The sequence below is a fragment of the Diospyros lotus genome, chromosome 3, assembly GCF_014633365.1.
Source record: "Diospyros lotus cultivar Yz01 chromosome 3, ASM1463336v1, whole genome shotgun sequence".
In the NCBI taxonomy this organism is placed as follows: Eukaryota; Viridiplantae; Streptophyta; class Magnoliopsida; order Ericales; family Ebenaceae; genus Diospyros; species Diospyros lotus.
The window spans coordinates 4967221-4988944 of NC_068340.1; the positions used below are offsets into that span (position 1 = coordinate 4967221).

The following is a 21724-nucleotide window of genomic DNA, read 5'->3' on the forward strand; positions in this document are numbered from 1 at the left end:
AAAAATCGTCGCTAAATTTAAAAAAAATTAAATAATTTAAAATTAAAATTAAATTAACATTTGCTTCGGTTTTCAAAAACCACCACAAAATTCAAAAGAAAATAAATTTTGCGGCGATTTTTGAGAAACTGCCGCTAAATTTAAAAAAAATTAAATAATTTAAAAATAAAAATAAAATAAAATAATTCATTAAAAAATTGAAAAATTAAAAAAATTAAAATTAAAATTAAATAAAAATCTGAAATATTAAAATTCATTATTTTCATTAAAAAATTAAATTTTGCTCAAGAAAATAATTAAAAATTAAATAAATATAAAATTACATTTAAATTAATAGCAAAATTCATTAAAAATATAATTTAAAAAAATAAAAATAAATTTAAAAACATTTTAATATATAAAATTTTAGTTTTGAAAACCACCGCTAAAATACTTAATGGCAGTTAAAAATCGCTGCTAAATGCAAAAAAAAACCACCGCTAAATGTTGATTTTTTTGTAATGCTTGAAGTGAAACTCTAAATCGTCTTAAAAAAACTTTAAATTGTCGTAAAAAGCACAAAATGAAAAAGATTAAGGATGGCGTCTAATTAGATGAAAGCAAATTAGAAGAGCTCATTCTTGTGAAAAAGACACTTCTATTTTAGTGAAACCCATAATGGAGATGAAAAGGGCGAAGGTGCATCTTCCTTTTGCAGCAAAACTCTGTCATTTTCTTCCTTCCTTTTTTTTTCCTGCATTTATGTGACTATGGGAGGGTGGTAATTGTTTCCCATAGCTTAATCCCCCTGACACTCTGATTGAACTGGTAACAGGAGGTGTGTACAACAGCCACCTTGCTCTCAATTTTCATATGATTTTGTGGAAAATGGGCAGATATTTCTTAAAGAAAGGTCGGTCGATGTCATCCAGACAGCTTTTATCAAGCTGGCTTTTAACTTTTCTGTGCATGCATGTTAATTAGTTCCAACCCAAGTCCTGCCAATCTCCTGGATTTGTACCTTTGAATGGCACGATACCCGAACTCCATCATAAGATGAAGCAATGTGTGTGGTATATGGGCTCTAAAAGAAAATTCTATCCTTACAGAAAACACTTTTGTAAATTCGGCCGAGCCATCGTGATTGTGTTTTTTACTTGGTGAGATTTTTATGCAAAGGATGACGAAAGAAATGATCTTGAGCAGGATTGGAAATCATATATAGCATGGAGGAGGAGCTTTCACATCATACTTGACAAGCATCAAAAAAATTGCACTAATGGGATGGATCTTGCTAAAATGAGAGAAAAAAGTGTTGTTATCCATTGACCATTGCTCTTTTAGCTATACAGATGGGTATTGATATTGATTAGAACAGCCACTCCCATAGAACATGGATTCCCTGTTTCTGTTACCAGGTTTTCTAAGCCACCATTAGCTTGTACTCTCAGAAATACTCTGCAAAGAAGGCCGCCATGATTTCGACCTCAGTGCAGCCAAATTTGTGGATCCTGGCCTCTGCCGGTGCCTCACATCTCTGATTGGCTGCAAGTTTCCAGCATGATTGATTGTAAGCCGACTGACAGATCACGATGATTAACTGTGAGCAGCTTGGAAGCATTAATTGGGAGGGAGTTTTACCTTTACCTGGCTGGCTTTCTCCAACGGAGACTTCCCTGCTTCTCCGGCCACAGGCTGCTTCTCTGGATCCATTTCTTCGCCTGAGTGATCAGCCTGGTTCTTCTTCATTTTTGCATACTTCTTAGCTCTCAACACCTTCATAACCTCTATTAACAACCAACCAGAGGAAACCGCTCAGAACCTTCACTAACATTCAAAACAAGATTTCAACCCAAACATGACAAAATTAGAGAAGGCCAAACCAACCAACCAACCTTGAGATGTGACTAGTCTGTAAGCCCTGCCAAGAACAAGAGTGTCGCTTGGCCTGAGAAGCTTGACGCGGGTGAATCGAACCGTCTTCTCGTCTGCACTCTCCTCCCCGGAAACTGGCAATGGTATTATGAGAGAAACATAGTGGCCAGGATTCATCTTCATCACCTCACTAGCACTCACTGCCCAGTACATCCTCTCTATCTTCCCATCAGGATGTTGTATCACCAAAGCGGCAGCATCAACCGCCTGGCAATTTCCCATCTCTAGAAGAAGAAGAAGAAGAAGAAGAAGAAGAAGAAGTCTGTTTCTAGCCAATGGTAAAAGGGGGTCTCTCACTCAAACAAATTTAGGTGGCTCATTTTATATCACACAGGCATTCAACTTGCATTATATGATATCACTTAAATAAATCATTTGTACTATATGATAGGCATGGCAATAATGAACATAATATATGTGGAAAATGTGCATAATATACACACACACACACACGCACTTATATATATAAATTACATCATGAACCACCCTGACCGGGCGCCGGCATCGTTCCCTAGATGCTGGTGAGATTGCCACTTGGTAAGGCAGCAAAGGGCGTTGTCGTCGAGGTCAAGGCTTAAACTAAGCAAGCTTGAGATCTTGTTTATCTTAGTGATCTCATTAGTTGTATAAATTACTAAGCAAAGCGTGTGGATGTGAGAGATTCCATTGCCACCTTATCCTGTTTGGCCCAAATTCTAGACTTAGTAGTTGTATCCATGTGGCCATGCTTGGCCTTCTCTTTATCTTTTCTTCTTGGCAAGTTATGCAAAAAAATTCTCAGTAAGGTTAATCATTATCCAGAAAATATATAATCCGTTGACAAATTGATATAACCAAATTATTTTAGAGCCCAAAACTAGTTTTATTTTTTTATTTTTTCTTTTTTCTTTTTTTGTCTTTTTTTAGTCCGGCCAAGTATTTGAGCTTAATTTATAATGTTAGGTTTGTGAAAGATTAAATTTTTGGCAGTCCAAGCATTGGAACATTCTCCCAAATATTCCATAAGAACTTGGGAAGTTGAAAAATACCATTTGCATTGAGGGCTAAAAGAGTAAGACAACTTCAGCGTATATAATTGTTCTAATCATCTTGCGTTAGGAAATTCTTGCATCAAATATTCATCATTAACTATTAATAGCTATATATATATTTAACCATGTCTGTCACCTTTTACTGGTAACCACATAAATCACTTGATGGTGGAGTTTATGAATATTATGACAAGATAAACAAAACTAAATTTGATCCACTAAGATTTTATCTGGACAAATCTATATTTTATAAGTAACCTAATAACTTATGAGCCCGCGTGGTGTCGGAGCTAGACAGTTCGAGCTCTGAAAAAAAATAAAAATTTATTTCTAAACTAAGATGGTGAGAAAAGCGAATTAAAGAAAGGAAGTAATCTCACTAACGTTTTGAGTCTTGTAAATCTGATCAACCTTAATTAAACTATTTGAGCTCCAAATCAGATTTGCCCGATTTGGAGAAAGACCCTAATCTCATTAATGTCGGTCTATGCTAGCCATGTGAGGTGTTGGGAATGATGGCTTCAAATATTAATTAAATTTGATGGACTGGCTATTCCTCGTTCAAAAATGACTCTTGTAGGGGGCTACAGCTATTCATATTAAATGAATGGTCTTGACTTCTTATGGCTGTGGACTGGGGCATCCTTTAATATTAAATGCAGAAAGGGTCTTAAATTCAAAGGCTCTAACCCCATTTTGTTCACATACTGTACTTTGTTTGGGCAACAGTTTTAGGTTTTGCATGTCATGTGAACGTTCTAAAGCAAAGTTTTTGGACAATCTTTGAATTAGGTTTTCTGTTGTTGGTTTCTTTTGGGAAAGGGATATGGTTTTGAAATTGGTTTCTCCACATTCTTCCCCTGTGCTACAAAAAACACAAGTTTTCTACAAAGTATTTTAAAGAATGTTTTGAGCTAACATCTTGATTAATGTATATAACTTGTTTAGAATCTGGAGGACAAGGGGAAAGGGAGAAGTGAAGAGTTGCTGGGCTGTGTTGATGAACAAGATTCAAGGCATCAAATTTCAGGAGCTCACTTTGGTTATGAAATTTCATTTTGAAGAGGAAAAAAAGAAAATTTCTTGTTTGTTCAAAGACACTAATTAACACACGACAGAAATAATAATCACAAATCTCAGTAGCAAGTTTTAAACTAATCTTCGTCCATGTCTGCTAGCTTTCATGGATATATAACGACACAACATAGTACTACCCACTTCACAATGTTCATTAATTCTTCAAGAATAGAACCATCAGTCTTGAAGCTTAGGATATTTTAATCATATATGTCAGCAACACATTTATGTCCATTATTGAAGGTTAACAGTTAAAACCATATGCTAGGAGTTCAATTTGGATATCGTTAATGACAGTCAAAGATGTGGGCTGGCCACTCTTGTGCTATTTCCTTAAACAAAAGCCTTGTTTACCTCTGTAGGATGCACTGAGCTAGCTAGTGGATATCGACACTTCTTCTTTGTTATTGCTGCTGTTTATATATATGTATCTATCTATCAATATGACACATTGGCTTCTTCAAAGGGGAGTTTTCAAAAAATTAATCATTATTAATTAGACTTTAAAGTGACATGATCAAGAAGCAGTTTATTGTTTATAGTGCAAGATAAGCATGCCCATGTAATAATCCTTTAACTGGATAATGAAGCGTCTCTATTAATTGTATTTCTGCTAGCTAGTGGGGAAATAGGCCTTGCTTTAACCTAAAAAGAATCAGTCTCTTCAAAATGTTGGTGGGGACTCTCTTTAAAAAGAAGGCCATTCATCATTTCATCTTAGCATGGCATGAAAAATATGTGAGTTAATAAACAAGAATTGATCTTTGCAGTAATCGCCCTACCTCCCAAACAAATTAAAATATATGGAAAATATCTCCTTTCTAGAAATATGTTATTTTCTCTCTAATTAATTAGAATATGATCTTATACATGTCTGATATATATACTAATATTTTCCCAGCTTTCTAAAAATTGCCCTTAAGATGGGGAGAACATATAGAGATTCAATATATACATGAATATGTGCATTTCCAGGCCTTGATCATTAAAGTGCTAAAGTTGTAATTAGGACTATGCAGGCTCAAAGTATTTTGGATCTTAGCAGCCAAATGAGTCTGCTTTCCAACACTAAACTTTGCAAATGCATGCACGATGAAAAAAGCTTCTCCACTTTTGCTCGCTTTTCACTGTTTGGCGACGCTGATTGATCCTTTTTGCATGCAAATTATGTGCAAATGGAGACATGTAATCGCCCTTTTTTGTTGAATTATTGGCTTGTCAAGGAGCATGTCTGTGATTCAGATGAATCAGCAATGGACATTTGGATGGGAAAGAGGTGGTGGTCACCTTGCCACTGATATTATTAAGGCAAAATCAGTTCGGTGACTGGCTTGCCTCAAGAATTGGAGACACTTACAGGTCACAATGGTTAAATTTTTTGTGCCTACATTGAGACATGTAGCTATTTTATCAGTACATTTGTTCCCTAAAGTGAAAGTCCTTTGGATTTTTTATATAAAAATCATAATAAAATGACTTTGACAGTCGATGATATGGTTCTACGACTAATCACCACACATCATATTGGGATTTTAATATCAGAATTTATATTTTAGAGTCAGCATCTTGAAAACTATACCTACAAGAAAAAAACACGCAGTCTTGGAATTTCGAATCTGAAGTGAAATTGCACCTATACAAGAGAATAAAGCAGGGCTAGGTCTCTCAATTTAGTAAAAGAAAAATGGCTATAACTCTGTAAAGGAAAAAGTTGAAAGTAAACTTGATTCAGATATCGTATCTAAGAGGAAATCCCTATATTTTATAGAACGACTAGATGCGAAGTACTCAGAATAGACTCTAAAATCCTTGAGCTCGTATCTCACAGGTTTCGAAAGAGACCTGATCAGGGGATCAAAATCTCTGTATCTACCCCAAATCCTTCAAGATTTAAATTCGAGTCTTCCTTTTGAAATTGACATTGTATTATTTTAGAAGCTAAATTTTGGTCAAAAGAGATGAGACATGTCCTCCCCAAGGCTTGAGAATAAGATATGTGGCAAGCATTAATTGGCTTCCATGGAGAAGTATTTTGATAATTTTGTAAAGCCATATTGTCAACGTTCAAAAATGGTTGATTGAGATTTGTCGGTTCGTACTAATCCAGTAATCACGAATACGAGGGGAAGAGAACAATAACACCATCAACAAACAATGCACAAGAGTTTTTTACGTGATTCGGCCAGAATGATGCCTAGTTTACGACTGTTATTTGATTCTTTTTACAAAGTAATAGTATGTATATTTTATCATGCCTGTACAATAGCTTTTGACCTCTTATTTATAGTGTGAAATATTAATAATTTACACAAAATTCAAAGTAGTGGAGCCATATCGTGAGAGACAGACAGTATGTCATTATCTCCATAAAACATGGAGTAAAAGTTTCGCACCATGTGAGGACTGGTTTCTATAGATAAGGACTGTGAAGCACGGAAACGGTTCGGAGGCGCCATTTCAGCGTTTCTGAACTGTTTCCTGTTTCGGAAACGCGAAAAATGCCCCAAAACATTTTTCAGGCCGTTTGTGTAATTTTTAAATAATTTCAAGCCGTTTCAAAATTTAAAAGACATAACCGAAAAAGCGTTTCTAGCCGGAAACGCGTTTCTAGCCAGAAACGCATTTCCAGCCACCCAGCAAGGTTGCACTCACGCAGCAGCTTCCTCCTTTCTTTTTCCTTCTTTTCTTCTTCTTTCTTCTTCATTTTCTTCTTCTTTTTCCAGCAATTTCACACAGCAGCTTCCTCTTTCCTTTTTCCCTCTTTTCTTCTTCTTCTTTTTCTTCTTCTTCTTCCAGCAATTTCTTCTCCTTCTTCTCCAGCAATTTCTTCTCCTGCTTTCTCCTTTCTTTTTCCCTTTTTTCTTCTTCTTTTCCCATATTTTCTTCTTCTCCTTCTCCCAGCGATTTCTCCTTCTTCTTCTCCTTCCCTTAATAGTGTCTGCAACATATACTTCCTAACAGTATATATATATGTATATACATTTCCTAACAATGTCTGCAACGAAGATATATATATATATATACATATGTGAAGCTAACAGTATATATATATTTCTAATACATTATAAAATTTATGTTTGAATATTTTTTTTATATTAAAAATTATATTTATAAAAAAATTCTTATATTTTTAAAATTTAAAGTTTACCCCGCATTTCTGTTTCCTACTTTTTTTTAAAAATGCCGTTTCTACGTTTCCGTTTCCTATTGGAAACGTTTTCCATTTCTATTTCCGTGTAACCTAGGATAAGGATAGGTAAACATCAAATCCGATTATTCTACTTCATGGCCTTCTTTGCGAGCTGATCGGGTTGACCAATGAGCTAGAGATATCACCAGTAGTTCACTTGCTATCGTAATCGAAACTCGCGTTTTAGCAATCATGTGACCTCGCAGAGATAGCTTCGACCTTAGGCCTATTGGACTTCGAGAGGTCGGGCCTCATTATCAGACCGTTTTCAACCCACTGCAGCCTCGTCAGTAGCCCAAGGCAGTCCAAAAAATGCCCGTAACACACATCAACAGTAATATTTAGTTTATCAATAATGGTATTTCATACATAGAATCTGTACATTCTTTTATACATTCAAAAAATTAGTAGTACATTTACAAAGAAATAATAGCATCTCCTCACAAAATATCAATTAGTTTTTGAAAATTATAAACACTTTACGTAGTAAAACACTGAAGTATTTATAATTCTAAAAACTTAATTGATAATTTTGTGAATAAATGTATAATTTCTTGAGCATAAAAATTTCATATACAAATAATATTACCATTTAATTATATATATAGTTATAAATTATCTAATCTATTTCCTAATAGCATATATTGCAAATTTTCACTCTCTAGTCATGTTTATGTTAAAATTATCATATATGAAATTCGTTAATGTAATGATAAACCAACAACAGTTGTATATTATATGGCTTATTAATGACTGTATAATGGGAAGAAAAGCATCATGCATTGAGATAATGTAGCTAGACTGACCCTTTTGGTGAAATCTCTCTCTAAGGTTACACTAGACTTGGGCCAACTGATCTGGTATGGGCCTCACAAAGTATTAAGCCCAATCAAAAACCCGTTTCCAGTTTACCAACTTTTTTTATTTTTTATTTTTTCCTCATTTTCAATGTCTCAAGTCAAGAAATGGAAAGTTAACTCAAAGAAAAGGAAATTAAGCTAACTGATGAGGATTTACCCACAATGAGGTTGGAAAAAGGAGAAACCGGAACAGTGAAGGTTCCAAGAATCTTTTCCAACTTTTGGGTCACTATGCCCAATTTAGCAAAATTATGTCAAACCCAATGGGCCATGACTCAGTTAAGGCCCAATCTAATTAATGACTATCGACTCCCATAATTTTTTTAGACCATACTACTTGTATATCAAGAGTTACACCTTAAGTTATACATAAGCGCAAATGACTAAAATACCCTTTATACCTCACAACCTTGTCTCACCACATTGGGTGTGGGGTATTTTTATCATTTTAGTTGCATTATGTAATCGAAAGTGTAGCATAAGGAGTACAAATAGCATTTTTCAATTTTTTTTATAAGTTCAGAAATAAGCAACAGAATTACTACAAACTAATGCACCAAATCCGTGGCGTTTAACCCAAAACCACATTACATTAGTAAGATGCCGTCACTGTGCTAAACTACACTTTGTCACTGAGCAGGAAGCCGCAAAAAGAAGCAGAAAGAGATGGTGTGAATGTTCAGGAGAAGTGTACGCACAAGACAATGAAGGAGCTTAGCTGCTAGCATGGCTTGACCAAACGCTAAAACTGGTCTACACTGATGGGAAGAACTTGTTGAGATTAAAGGGCAGTGAGTAGAATTCGTCGCTTCTCGTATCTGTCCTGAAGGACCGGAACCTATCCCACCAATACATGCCCCTGTCCTTCCTGGTCACGTTGTCTTTCCGGTGCAAGGCGACGTCCAAAAGTAGCGCCAACAAGCCAGCAACGAATGGCTCGGATGAGAAAGGCACATTGATCATGTCATTGAACTGCCAAATGAAAATTATGGCCTTAGATAGGAGAAAAGGAAAGAAGAAAGTATTTTTATTGAATGTAAGAGTTATATAGGTTAGGTTCATGGCGATACCGATCTTGCTCCAGTGTGGACAGGGCCGAAACCATTCACTGCCGTATACTCATTGAAATACTGTGGGATCGATAAACCCATGAACATTGAGAATCCTAGGATGAACTTTGTCCGGAAGCTGTTTAAGTTGCAGAACTGTAGGAAACTAAGACCTCCAGCTCCTGGTCATGTGTAGCTTTAATTAATCAATGATGAAGAGAAAATAAGGGAAGCAATCAGAAAGTAGATCACGGTTCATGACACTGACCTACATAAGCGAAGAAAAGGCAATACAAGGCTGCAACAATTGGTGCCGGAATTGAAGCAAAAATAGCTCCAAATTTCCCTGAGATGCTAAGTGTTAGTATTGGAAGAGAAAATTGCTTAAATTTTGTGCGTGCCTAGGACATGAATCAGTTACCAAGTATGGAGAAGAATATCATGAAGCCAGCAGATATCTGCACCACCCTTCTGCTGCCAACACGTGTCAAAGCCAGCAGACCAGCATTTTCACTGTTGGAGGAAACAAACAAGCTTCAAGAGTTAAATCTAATGTAGGAATTTTCCACAGAAATTGACGGAAAGATGTTTCTAAGGATGTTCTCCACAGGCATCTTACACGGATACTGATGAACCATTCCCAGTTCCAAACATTCCAGAGAACAATATGCCGACTCCCTTAGACCAAGAATGTGATAAAAAAAAAAAATGAAAACAAATCAGAATCTCCAGGAAATCGAAAACAAGTCACGCTTATAACCACAAAATTTTTGTTCTTTTGGTGAGGAAAAAAAGGGGACTTTAAACTCTGAATGCACTGCAATTAGCTGAAGGGGAAAACTACCTCTACCTCATATATGATTATAAATTTTTAATACAAGTATTAGCTTTAAATTCAATCTACAATAACCCAATGTTAAAATAAAATTTTAATATTTGAATTCCAGTTGTAGGATATAAACTTTTTCCTTTGGATGCAAGAGCAAGCAGTAATCCAGTTACCTGCCAACCAACACCACGGCTGAGAACAGAAGGTGGCAGAGGAGTTGCACCGGCGTACCTCGACACAGCAATGAAGGCTCCAGTTGACTGTTAACAAAGGGAAATTATATAAGAAACACCTATATCATTCAGATCAAAATGTCAAACCATCCACTCTAATGCCAGCATCAACCGCCCTAAACAGAATTCTAGCAAATTGAAGTACTAAACAATGAAAATTATGATTTTACTTAGGAAGCGCCCAACAAACACAAGGATATGCACAAGGATCTTTGGAGAGGAAACCGGTGCTTAAAATAGTCTGAGAGAGGAGAAGAAGAGAGTACCATGACCCCATATATGTGGCCATATATGACTATGGATGAACAAAAGTAAAATTCTGACGCCAAATTGACAGCATGCAAAGTAGATGATACAAATAGAAAATCAAAAGATAAGAAGTAGAGGACTTTAGGAAAAAAAATCCTTATATTCAATAATGTGCTCTGGATTCAATTTGTGAACGCAACGGACCTCTACGAGAGCAACAAATGAAGCAGCCATCATAGCAAAAGCTTCTCCAGCATCAAATGTGGGAGCTCCCCACTGAAATGGATATGGGACATCTATCCTGCATGTTTTAATGCAAGTTATGAACGATGTACACCACCATCAAAAGATGCTATCTCTGAATCTGTTTAAAGAGAAATAATGAATTACCATGGAGCAGCACCTATAATTCCAGCACGATCTGTTCGGCAGCTTAATTGAGTTTTTGTGGAGGTGTTCTTATATGCACCACACACAGTCAGTAGGTGAGCATAGATCCACACAATAATAACCGAGAATATAACCGCAAAGCGGTCAAAGACATGCCCCTGTCCCTTCATTAGATGTGGTATATACTGCAAAAAACCAGAAGTTTTTGAGACTCAAATCTGACTAGAGATCAACTGTTTCGTTAAAAACTGTGATGACATTACAGGACACCAAATAGAAATTAAGACAATCACCTGTGAAAAGATGACTAGAAAGATAATCTGGGGCAATCCAATCTCCACACATTTGGCAAGCTATACAGTCAATGCAAATATCAATACCCAAAAATCACACATACAATAAAGCAGAGAAAACAGGCCAATAGTGATTCTAGTAACTGAAAAAGTCCATTTGACAAGGAATCTGAATGCATACCAGAGGAAACCCAAACTCATATAGCCCGAATCCAGTCAGAGCTACTAATGGGACAGCAGATAGTGGACTCAAAAACCTGTACGCGTGTAAATGATTAGCCAAATTAATTTAAAGGAAATTACAAGAACCACAACACAAATAATCTATAGCACAGATTTATTTATTTATTTATCTCTCTGTTGTCCAATTTAGATATAACTTTTGAATTAACAAGTAACTGAAATTTTCAGTGGGAAGTATTGAACGAACCTTGCAACATTACGCCAAAGGCCACTAAATCCCAATATAATCTGAAGAGCAGAGGCAACGATAAGGGCTCCCTGGATACCTCGCATTATCCTCTTAAATTTCTGCAAGAACAGTGCAGTAAGTGAACAATTTTCATAATATAACAGAGTGCAGTAATAGAAGCTAGAGGGATTCATCAAACAACCTCCACTGGATCTAAAATGTCACTATATCGACCAGCCAAGATGATTGAAAGTGTAGTAGGCACAAAAGTGTAAGACCCTCCAATCACAGCAGGTAATCTGGTCCCAAACAGTGTCTGCATGAATGTGTTCAAGCCAGCAACAAACAGCAGTGTCTGAATCACTTTTGCTTTCTCTTCCTGAGAAGGCCAACAAATGGTTACCAATTAGATTGATGAAGAATATCAATTGCAAACAGAAATATCAACTGCTTGTAAAATTCTCATTATAATTGCTGGAAGTCATACATTTCCTCCTCCCATCTGGGGAACAAGATTGGAAGGAATCAGAACCGTCGTGCCTAGCATTACAAGGTAGTGTTGGAATCCGAGAAGTATGGCCTCAGCTGCATTAAGAGACAAATCCAAGTTTAGGGCAACCGTTTTAACACAAAAAGGCAATGTAGGTCCAAGAATAAAGATATGGGTCAAAACAAAAATATGTTGAAAACATCAAATAGCAAACACAAAACACTGCCTGCCACAACAAAATATATCCAAGCAAGACAAGATAGTTTTTCTCCAGGCTGCACACAATTCAATGAGGTACTAAAAATGGAGAATTTTTTCCAAATCGTTGAATATACACATAAACGTAGTGTTTCCATGTTGTACAAGTTGGTTTCACATTATCAACTATGTAGTGGAACATGACTGTCAATTATTTTCATTCACCATCATCTTATAAAACTTTTCCATATAAAGATAGTATTAGGAACATTATCTCATCACACCCTTGTTAGGGGTTACATCAACATAAAAATTTTTCACATTGTTCTTTTACATGGATTTGTAATGTCAATATGAATTTCAGAATTCAGTTAACATCATGAATGAATGTCATGCCACCAAACCTAATTTGGTTAGCATAAGAGGGAGTTGATGATGATAATGAATTGAATAAACACATAAGCAAGTATAAGCCAATAAGACGGTTAAAAACAGGGGGAAATACAAAGCAAGAGGGTTTGATGGATCAGTTCCCAATAAGATTTTCAGATGGAAGAAATGCATATAAGAGTTAGAAAAGCAAGGTGTTCCAGAAAGGGATGTGCAGATGTGTGTGTGTGTGTGTCTATCCACGTAAAATACCTGAAATATATGCAAAAAGGGAAAGAGAAAAGAAGAGAATGAGAGAAACTCACGCCAAGGAGGAGGACTGGTAATGCAGTAGGAAACGTTGGGAAGCTGGTCTTTGACAGGATGTGGCTGCAGCTCCTCTTGCTTGGGCGGCGGTGCAGCTCCGGCCATGATCTTTCTTTTCCTCTCTCAACCTTGAAACTACAACTCCTATGAAATAGTTAACAGTACCCAAACCCCAAATTTCTGAGTCATATATGTATTAAGGATTTCTCCTCACTGAGACCCAGAAAAAAGATTCTTGCTTACTCAAAGTATGTTATAATTCGGTATGCACATGCTAATGACTATAAATCAAAATGTGGAGGAGGCAGCAATTGCCAGAAGGAAGCCTCTCGGCTCTTCTTTTCTTTCGCCTGAAGCAAAGAAAAGTTTTGGCATATGGTGGGCTATTACGAGCCAAAACGCATTAGAAGAAACCAAGGAGGCATAAAGGAGTGCGAAGAGTCCAAAAGAAGCAGAAAGAGGAGAAAAGTAAAAGGCGAAATCCGAAAGTGAGAACCCTCTTTGCCTCTGCTACTAGCAGAGAATCCTCTTTAGCTAAAAATTGTTCCAATTTGATTATTATTTTGGGGATGGCTTCTTCATGTTCTACAACCTGCTTTATGCTCTGCTCTCGCGTAAAGATTAAGTTCAAGAGAGCAAACACCACCATCTAAGACCTTGTTGGGCACGCACCTCTCCCATTAAGGCCAGGCATATTACAACTTGAGCTAAAAGTTAAAAAGTTTTCTCACACCTAAGGTGTTATTCAAGAATTTCAACAGTAATCCATTACGCATTGGTTATCATATTAGCATCAACCATTAGTCCTTTTATTCCTCATTTAAATCTAGAATTACCATAATCAAAAACCACGTGAGCCTTAAGAAGAACATATAAAGTTCAAGAGACTCAAATTAAAAACCTCTAAACTCACCATCGCTTCAACCATCACACTTGGGTGATCTCTCCAAATCCATCTCTCTCCATAACACACACCAAAGCTATGAATGCATCGTGAATATATTTTTACTCAGGAAGTTTGTCTTTTCAAAATCAGTTATCATTGACAGCTCGAGTTTGCAACTTAGGCACCTATCTATTCAAGTTAAAGCGGAACTTAGCAACATAAAGAAGAATTGCTAAAATATAGTCAAGTTCAATTCATTTACGCAAAAGCTTATAAATGACAAGGTTTTAAATAATGGGCAACTGATACTGAGTTGTATTTTTGTCACTAGTCATTGAGCTTGCTACTTTCATTCAATTAAACCACTTGACGGATTCAACTGACCAAAAAAACCAAAAAGCAAAGCCATCATCGAAATGAAAAAGGAGAGACGAAGCTCACTCGCTCGATTACCTTTCTTAAATATTAGCAATAGCAAGCATACAGCAGCCCATAGTGGCCACCCGTCACAATAAATCTCAACCACCCAGAAAAATATATTATATGCATGGATATGATACGTAGGAAAGTTCTCAAGTGTGGCATGTTTCCACATTCCTTTCGTGCAAAGTCTCACCTTTCTGAATCATCGCTTTGCGATGCCAACAGAACCGTCCATCAAAGTTGTCCCCACAATCCACAATCCATAGTCCACATCCACGTATATGCATAAGTTGTTTTAACAGATCGTTCATTCTTAGTGTGCTAAACCCAGACTATTTCAATCAATTTCGGGTCCACACAGCAGTTTCAAGCCATCGCTTTTCTCAGACATGGACCCAAGATGCCAGATTAAATCAAAAGTCAAAGGAAGTGGCAAAGAAGGAAGACAGTCCTGGTGACCCCGAGTTAGCAATGGCTGGATATATACAGTGTCTTCAATTCCAATTTTTCTAAGAACCTAACCTATTGCTCAGGAACATGGGATCAGCTCTGAATAGTATTGTGCTTAGAATTTTTACAATAAGAAACAGGCCAGGGAGACAGCGCACTTTCAGACTAGCACAATCGCTAACTTGAAGACCTCAGTTACTAGCTAAATCAAGTCGGCAAGAAGGTGTATCACCGTCGGCTGGCAGGTAGCTACTTCCAGAAATAAATACGCCGAGTAAGTCCCGCAAAAGTCACATCTGCAATGAACACAGGACGTTAAGCACTGGGAAAATGAGATCAAGTTAATGTAAACCAAACTTGTTCAAGTCACCAAAATTGGCAGCAATTTGAATGCACAATACTAATTCACATTCAATAAGGGCCTCCATGATATGTCATCAAACAGCAAACCACCACAATCAAACTAAGGCATGCACCAAACTGTGAAATAAATCGCTTCAGGGTAATTAACAGCTTGCAATCATCATTAAGAACATGGCCGAGGAGGGTTCTTTGATGTCCTACATAAAAAAGATAGAAAATTGCCAATTTAGGTCATTTTCAAGTCCCAGTAACTCCATACAGTACTCAACTGATTCTCTTCATCCCTGATTTTGTCCTGTTACACTCCTATAGATTCTCAATCACATCAAAGATCTAAGAACATTCCATGGAGAAGGTAAAAGTCAAAAACAAAAAATAATGGGTTGAGGTTCTTGGTGAAACACAATTACCTTGAAACATGGCACTATGTCACAAACTAGTTGTCCTAACTACTGGATGAGCCAAAGAGGTTGAGTTGGTTGCACCTTGGCAAGCATGAGCAGGTGTCTATAAAGCACAAACACCCCCTAGAGGCTGCCATATCGGTGTCATCAACATGTTAGACACGCCAACACGTCAAATACATCCACGTGGAGTGCCGAACACTTTCTTAAATTTTTAAAGAGGACATGGGAGGGGACACGTAGGATACACATGTCCCCTATATGAATACCTCAAAAGACTAAAAATAAGGATTTTCTTCTTGATTTATTTTATTGACATAGCAATTTCATGATTCTTTTGTTTTTCCACATTTTGATTGCATGACTATTAAGTTTTCATACCCTTCACTCTTCTATTATCTAGCTCTTTAAATTTTGATTGGACTGTGAGGGACAAAGGCGACTGGATTGTAAGTTGATTGCTAATTGAAGTTATTCATTTGGATTTTCAGTTTATGAATTTTAAATGCATAAATTTTATTTTACTAATTAGCATATCGCGACCATGTCGTATCCTACTTTTTTGAAACATGTCGTGTCTCCATGTTCATATTCGCATCCATGTTTGTGCCTCATAGGCAAGCACGCCATGCATGTCGTAAGCTCAATTGCATACATCAGGATTGCATACTCCAGGTGGTCAAGCATTTTTCCCAAAACTGCCACAAGGAGTCCAACACAACTAATGGAATAAAATTCAGAGCTCAAGTGAAATTTATGGAGCCATGATGATTCCTCGAGCAATTCAGCGTTTTAAGTTGTCACATAAAAGACAGCTCAAAATGATACTACAAGGGTAAGGATCTTCCAAGTGTAGGCTCTAGCACCCCGCCCCACCCTGTGGCACATAGTGTGGGTAGTATTAAGTGGACTCTCCTTGGTGATAGTGACTTGTGGACCTTACTACGAGGGTGATATCAAGGATGGCCGGGGAGCTAGCATTGGGCATGCCACATAGGCAAAGGTTTCCGTGTAAGTTAACACTAGGCCTTGAGTGTTCCATCAATAAAACATATGACAAAAACAAAAAAGGCTTTTGAAGTGCTACCTTGCATGTTGTGCACCACAAAAAGGACATGTGCATGTGCTACAGTTAGCCTTTTTTGAGCAACTATTGGCTAACATGAGTGGGCCTTGATAGCAAGTGGGTTTGTGGAATTCAAATGCCATATATTTAAGCTTGGATACATGAGCAAATAAATTGGTACATCAATCATATTCATGGAAAGGTGTTGTGCCTTGCAAGGCTGTTTGTATAAGTGCAACTCACCTGGCTTGTTGGGTGCCCTGCAATTGTGCATTGTTGTTGAAGTACTTACGCCAGGGATGCCACATGCACGATAAACCGTACGTGCTCATACCCTTGGAGCTTGTGGGTAGCTCGTGGCACATTGTTTGTGGGGGACATAATGCCTGCTGACTATCATTGGTATTTGTCATTCACATGGTTTCAAGTTTAAACCCTTGGGCAAGATGAGAATGAATGTGCTACACTACTTTGGATCAGCTAAAACAAGTGTGCACAACTAAGTGCCACCTGAACATCCTAGACAACGGCAATATAGAAACTCGTTTTAAATAGGCTCAGTTAAGTAACTTGAGTCAAGAACTTGTTCATTGCATGGGTGTGTTTCCAAAGCAAATCAAGAGGGCTTGTTGGGTGAAAATGGGTTTGAACAGCCGTACAAGTTTGCCCCTAACACATGATATTAGAGCTTGAACAACACGAAGATTTGTGCTATAATATGTAAAAGTTGATACCAAGAGCTAGATTGGAGGTACAAAAAGGGTTTATTGGCATATGTGATGAACCTCCCCAAAGCATTGCCAATGTGGGACGGTCAGCATTCAAGAACAATCAGTTTTTTCTTTCAAAATGGGTAACCTAATATTAGGCTTCAAAGAGAAGGAGCCAACTTATTTTCCTTCAGCATAGCTTAGATTTTAGAATTTCTAGGTTTAGGTTAATTGGAATGGATTTAATTTCCATAGAGGACCCATATTTGACTATGGTCAATGCAACTGGGTTTCTATATGTTTAATTTATTCAATATTGGAAACCAGGTTTTCCTTAATCAAACTAATTTGCATATTAGCTAATTTGTGATCAAGTATGCAATCAAGTATACGTTGTTGTACTAGAGATTTTAGGGAGTTTTGAATAAAATTCCAAAATAAATTATATGCTATTTGGGAGTTTCCAATTGTCGTGTACCTAGGGTTTGGATTGGAAATTGGAAGAATGAGGGGGGAATTTAGCAAAAGAATAGGGAGAATCAGAAGAACAGGAAATGAGGGAGAATAAGATCGAGAGAGAGAGAGAATTTGAAGGAGAGACATCAAAAATATTCAAATGTATCGATTGATGCCCATGAATTATGCTGGATCAGTCTTAAATACTGATCCAAATAGCAGTGATTTGGCGCCAATAGGGCTGCCAAATATTCAAACCAATTATAACTGAAAGCTGCTGCCTTCTAGGTACAATTGCGACTACTTCTAAGTACAGCTGGTTCAATCCAAACTAATAGCAAATACAAACAAAGGAATACATCTATTATCTATTACTTCTATACGCCTGGGTACTGACACCAATATAAATTGGTGTTTGTGCCATATAACTTTATTAGATGCAACAGCTCATGGTTCAAGCCTTTACTGATTGAGTTGCTGATTTTACAATTGTGGCCTTTGACATTTGAATTTATTAGTTCAATAGTTCAAGTCCTTGTTGGTTGCAGCTGCTAATTTTACAAATTTTTAGCCTTCAATGTTTGAATTTCTTTGTCCAGCTTTGTGTTCAAATTTGATCAGATAGGATTAAGACACTCTCCCCTATTTAGTCCTTAAAATCCTCAGAAGTCAACGAAATGATTTTGACTCACTTAGAAAGAAGAAGAAGAAGAAGAAAGAAATAATTTGACACAAGCCTCAAACTCGCTATTGTGACCATACCATACAATGACAAGTCTGGGTTGGCTCTGACATTGCTTGTAATACCATGGGCCTCACCCAAAACTTGACACCAAGTAACATAACCCTCCAATGCACTAGTAATGTAACATTAGGTCATAGAATTGAGCTTTTTTTAAATTTACCCATTCTCTATGATAGATTTTGGCTTGCCAAACTATAGCCAAGACAGCCACACCCCCCACCAAAAAAAAAAAAATTAATAATGGATTTTTTTGGTTTAGTTGGCTCTCAAACAAATCTTGATTCACTTTTCATTTGAACATCACACAATATCTGCACCTTCCCATTTGATCATCACATGAGATACAACAACTTCAATCTACCCCTATTCGCCTTTCCTGAAGCATTAGCTTCATGTTAGTTAATTCTTATCCGTATCAACAAAATTCATTAATGGCTGTATCTTGGAATGAAAATTCTCTGTTCAAACAAAAGCACTTTCTCTGGTAATTTGATTTCAGTGATGGGTTGATATTAACTATTGCACCTGCCACAAGGATATGGAAAGAATTACTTCTCCATTTGAATAGAAGATTCATATCCCATGTTCAATTTCTACCATCCAATATAACATCCTTCAGAGTTTACAAGTGGCAACCTCATATGTTTAGACTATATATGATCATTGGCCTTTATGTCCAAGTGGATTCATTTTTTGTTACTTGCAGATGGGCAACCATAAAAATTTTTGTTGTCATGGTTTCACATGCCCATTCCCTCTGATTAGGCAATTTATTTCATCGTGATTGACATGAAAAATCATACTAAGGTAAAAATTACCTGAAGTTTATGATGTAAAACCAGACAGCTGCCCCACCAGCTTACCCTTGGTACAGAAAAATGAATAAAATATCAGCTGGAGTTGGTAAACAAGGAATGAGATATAGGGAAAATAAAAATTCTTTTCATAATGACAAAATTTTGCACAAGTATAATATATGTTTTTTGGGATGATATTTGGTGAAATCAACACAGCCATCATTTGGGATGATATTGGGCGAAATCAACACACCCATCATTTGGGATGATATTGGGTGAAATCAACACACCCATCATTTGTAGTACCTAGCAGCTTTCGACAGCAAACTTACCGCACAAAGGTGCAACCATCACTGACTGCTACCTCGAGCTTGCAACCTCTTCCTTTCAAGCTCAAGCTAAATATAGCAGGGATGGAAAATAGACAAATGAAAAGGTAAAAATGTTATCAAACTTTCATCACAATTATATTCTTCAATTTATCAAGATTGCCTTACCACTTTCCTCACTCGATCATTGGCAGCAGGAGTTCCTCCAGTAACAGATTCAGGGAGATATGGGCTACTAACACGCACTTCATTCATCACAACTATGACAGTCTTGTCCCAACGAACAGGAAGGCTGATTACAAGCCAATGAAACCAATTGAAGAAAATTATTAAATCAGTGGAGATCATAATTATCTGCACACTAACAAACTGGATCTAGAAATTACAAAATATATTGCTATGGAAACTTCCAGGTCACAGACTTTAATGCAGTTTACAGCAAGCAAGCAATTTTCCAGTACTCAAGTCAGTCTAAGTTGGGGAATGGACTCTAAAATGCATGTGCAAAGTCCTTAAACAGAGACTGATCACTCAAAAACAAGTCGTGTTTGAAGCAGATGTCAGAAGAAACACCCAACCAAGCTCACAAACAAAAGATGAAAGGATAGGCTCACTTTGAACTACAAAATTTAAAGAACTTCAACCTTATTTTGTTGCCCATGATATTTGTTGATATATAGGACTGTTAAACCGAAGCCAACCAAAGAGAACTCCCTTTGCGATTTCAATGAAACTCGCAGAAAACAGAAAACCACACAAACCAGCAATGAAACAGAATTAGAAAAGATAAAAACAAAACCAGAAGAGACAAGATATACCCTGGTTCGGAATGCCTTTAGGCAAACCTACATCCAGCAATCAACACCCACTCAAACAGCCTTTATTAGGATGACAAAGATCAGTACACCAAGCTTCTAAACACTCATCTATCTCCCCGAGTACAAGTACACATTCTCCCAAGAAATGAACAAGACTGAACTGCCTCTCTCTTTCTCAAGAACGGAACTCCTCACTCGAACATAGACAAAACAGAAGCTCTCTCCTATCAGTAAACCGACTGCCTACCTCGCCCTCCTATAAATAGAAAACGGCGAGATTCCCAAAATAACTAACTACTATGGGAAAATACAATTAGGCCCTCAAAATTACAAAGTAATTACACTTATATTTAAAAGCCCTAATTGATCTAAAACTTCCAGCCGATAGACTTCAACATTACTGATCTTCTACCACATCAAAACTCTAGGCAAACTTCAACAATATTTCATTTCATGTATCAGTAGATCTGAATAGCACTAGAGCTTATACAGAGTTTCACACCAAGTTGTTTCAATATTTAAAGACTAGATTAATGGCCTCATAAAGGATATGGCCATGGAAAGAGATGGCCAAAGTCCTATTCATGTAGCTGACTCCAACTAGTGAGATAAAGACCCGTGATTGTTGATGTTATCGCAATGCATACATCTGAGTGATGTACAATTTTGTTACCATCTTTTTTTCCATTTTGGAATATGCAAGAACAAACATCCAGAAGCCAATTGAGATTTTCCATACTAGTGTGCATTGAAATGGGTGAATGAACAATGATTTATGCCCCAAATGGGAAATAATAATTCTTTTGGGGGTGAGAAGTCAGGTCATATGTACCCATGTACCAAAGAACAGGACATAGCCAAAACCATACATGTAATTAAGCTCGAGAAAATGGAAGGCCCCAAATTGAGTAAAGAAGAGGAAAGATATTTATACTGAAGAAAGAACAGGTGGGAAAATGACCTCTCAAGAAGAGCTAAGTAAATTTTGATGACATAAAAGCAGTTTAAGCATAGCGACAAAAGCAGTCATGGAGCTCACATACTTAATTACCATCATGCAAAACTAAAAATATAATCAGAAATAATTATTTAAGCCATGTAAAATTTGATGAAGTAGATGTTGAAGTTCAACCACTTGCTTCACTTACCATTGTGCCTAGCTAACGCTCTCGCCTATTTATTTTGTTGTTAGTTTACATGTGTTTATTTTCAAATTCCAGTTCAATTTCTACTTTCAATTAAATTCTGCCTGTGGAATCTCATCTAATGCCAGTCCCAATCCTAGACAGAGAATGAGGGTTGCGTTGGGTAGCCAACGGCCAGCATAAAAGTTGCCGGATCAAACAAAGCAAACATGATCCTAGAC

General features: G+C 36.9%; 3 protein-coding genes across 6 annotated transcripts in view; all 3 read right to left on the reverse strand.

Annotated features, from left to right (window-relative positions):
* Positions 1-1165: 1165 nt before the first annotated feature.
* LOC127797798 (uncharacterized) lies at positions 1166-2533 on the reverse strand. 3 transcript variants are annotated; one of them, XM_052330940.1, is made up of 3 exons: positions 1875-2533; positions 1627-1766; positions 1166-1558 (listed from the first exon to the last, which is right to left on the reverse strand). In XM_052330940.1, the coding sequence occupies exons 1-3, from the start codon at positions 2134-2136 to the stop codon at positions 1427-1429; spliced, it is 534 nt and encodes a 177-aa protein (XP_052186900.1). In that variant the 5' UTR covers positions 2137-2533; the 3' UTR covers positions 1166-1426. The 3 variants fall into 3 exon arrangements, with proteins under 3 accessions (XP_052186900.1, XP_052186902.1, XP_052186901.1); XM_052330942.1 differs by having other exon boundaries at positions 1168-1524; positions 1875-2525; XM_052330941.1 differs by having other exon boundaries at positions 1171-1524; positions 1621-1766; positions 1875-2509.
* A 5919-nt stretch (positions 2534-8452) lies between these two features.
* On the reverse strand, positions 8453-13839 carry LOC127797077 (nucleobase-ascorbate transporter 7-like). The gene is made up of 14 exons (XM_052329589.1): positions 12911-13839; positions 12015-12112; positions 11730-11906; positions 11546-11646; positions 11297-11372; positions 11116-11175; positions 10823-11007; positions 10637-10733; positions 10124-10210; positions 9741-9799; positions 9543-9634; positions 9390-9467; positions 9143-9303; positions 8453-9044 (listed from the first exon to the last, which is right to left on the reverse strand). The coding sequence occupies exons 1-14, from the start codon at positions 13014-13016 to the stop codon at positions 8826-8828; spliced, it is 1596 nt and encodes a 531-aa protein (XP_052185549.1). The 5' UTR covers positions 13017-13839; the 3' UTR covers positions 8453-8825.
* A 371-nt stretch (positions 13840-14210) lies between these two features.
* The window catches only part of LOC127797078 (uncharacterized), a 34680-nt gene continuing 27166 nt past the window's right edge, over positions 14211-21724 (reverse strand). Inside the window, exons 4-7 of one of the 2 annotated variants that reach the window (XM_052329590.1) lie at positions 19709-19832; positions 19544-19609; positions 19233-19278; positions 14211-14966 (exon numbers count right to left, since the gene is read on the reverse strand). In XM_052329590.1, the coding sequence (XP_052185550.1) occupies positions 19562-19609; positions 19709-19832 (172 nt within the window). In that variant the 3' untranslated portion in view covers positions 14211-14966; positions 19233-19278; positions 19544-19561. The remainder of the gene's footprint in view (positions 14967-19232; positions 19279-19543; positions 19610-19708; positions 19833-21724) is intronic. The other variant, XM_052329591.1, reaches the window with a different exon arrangement.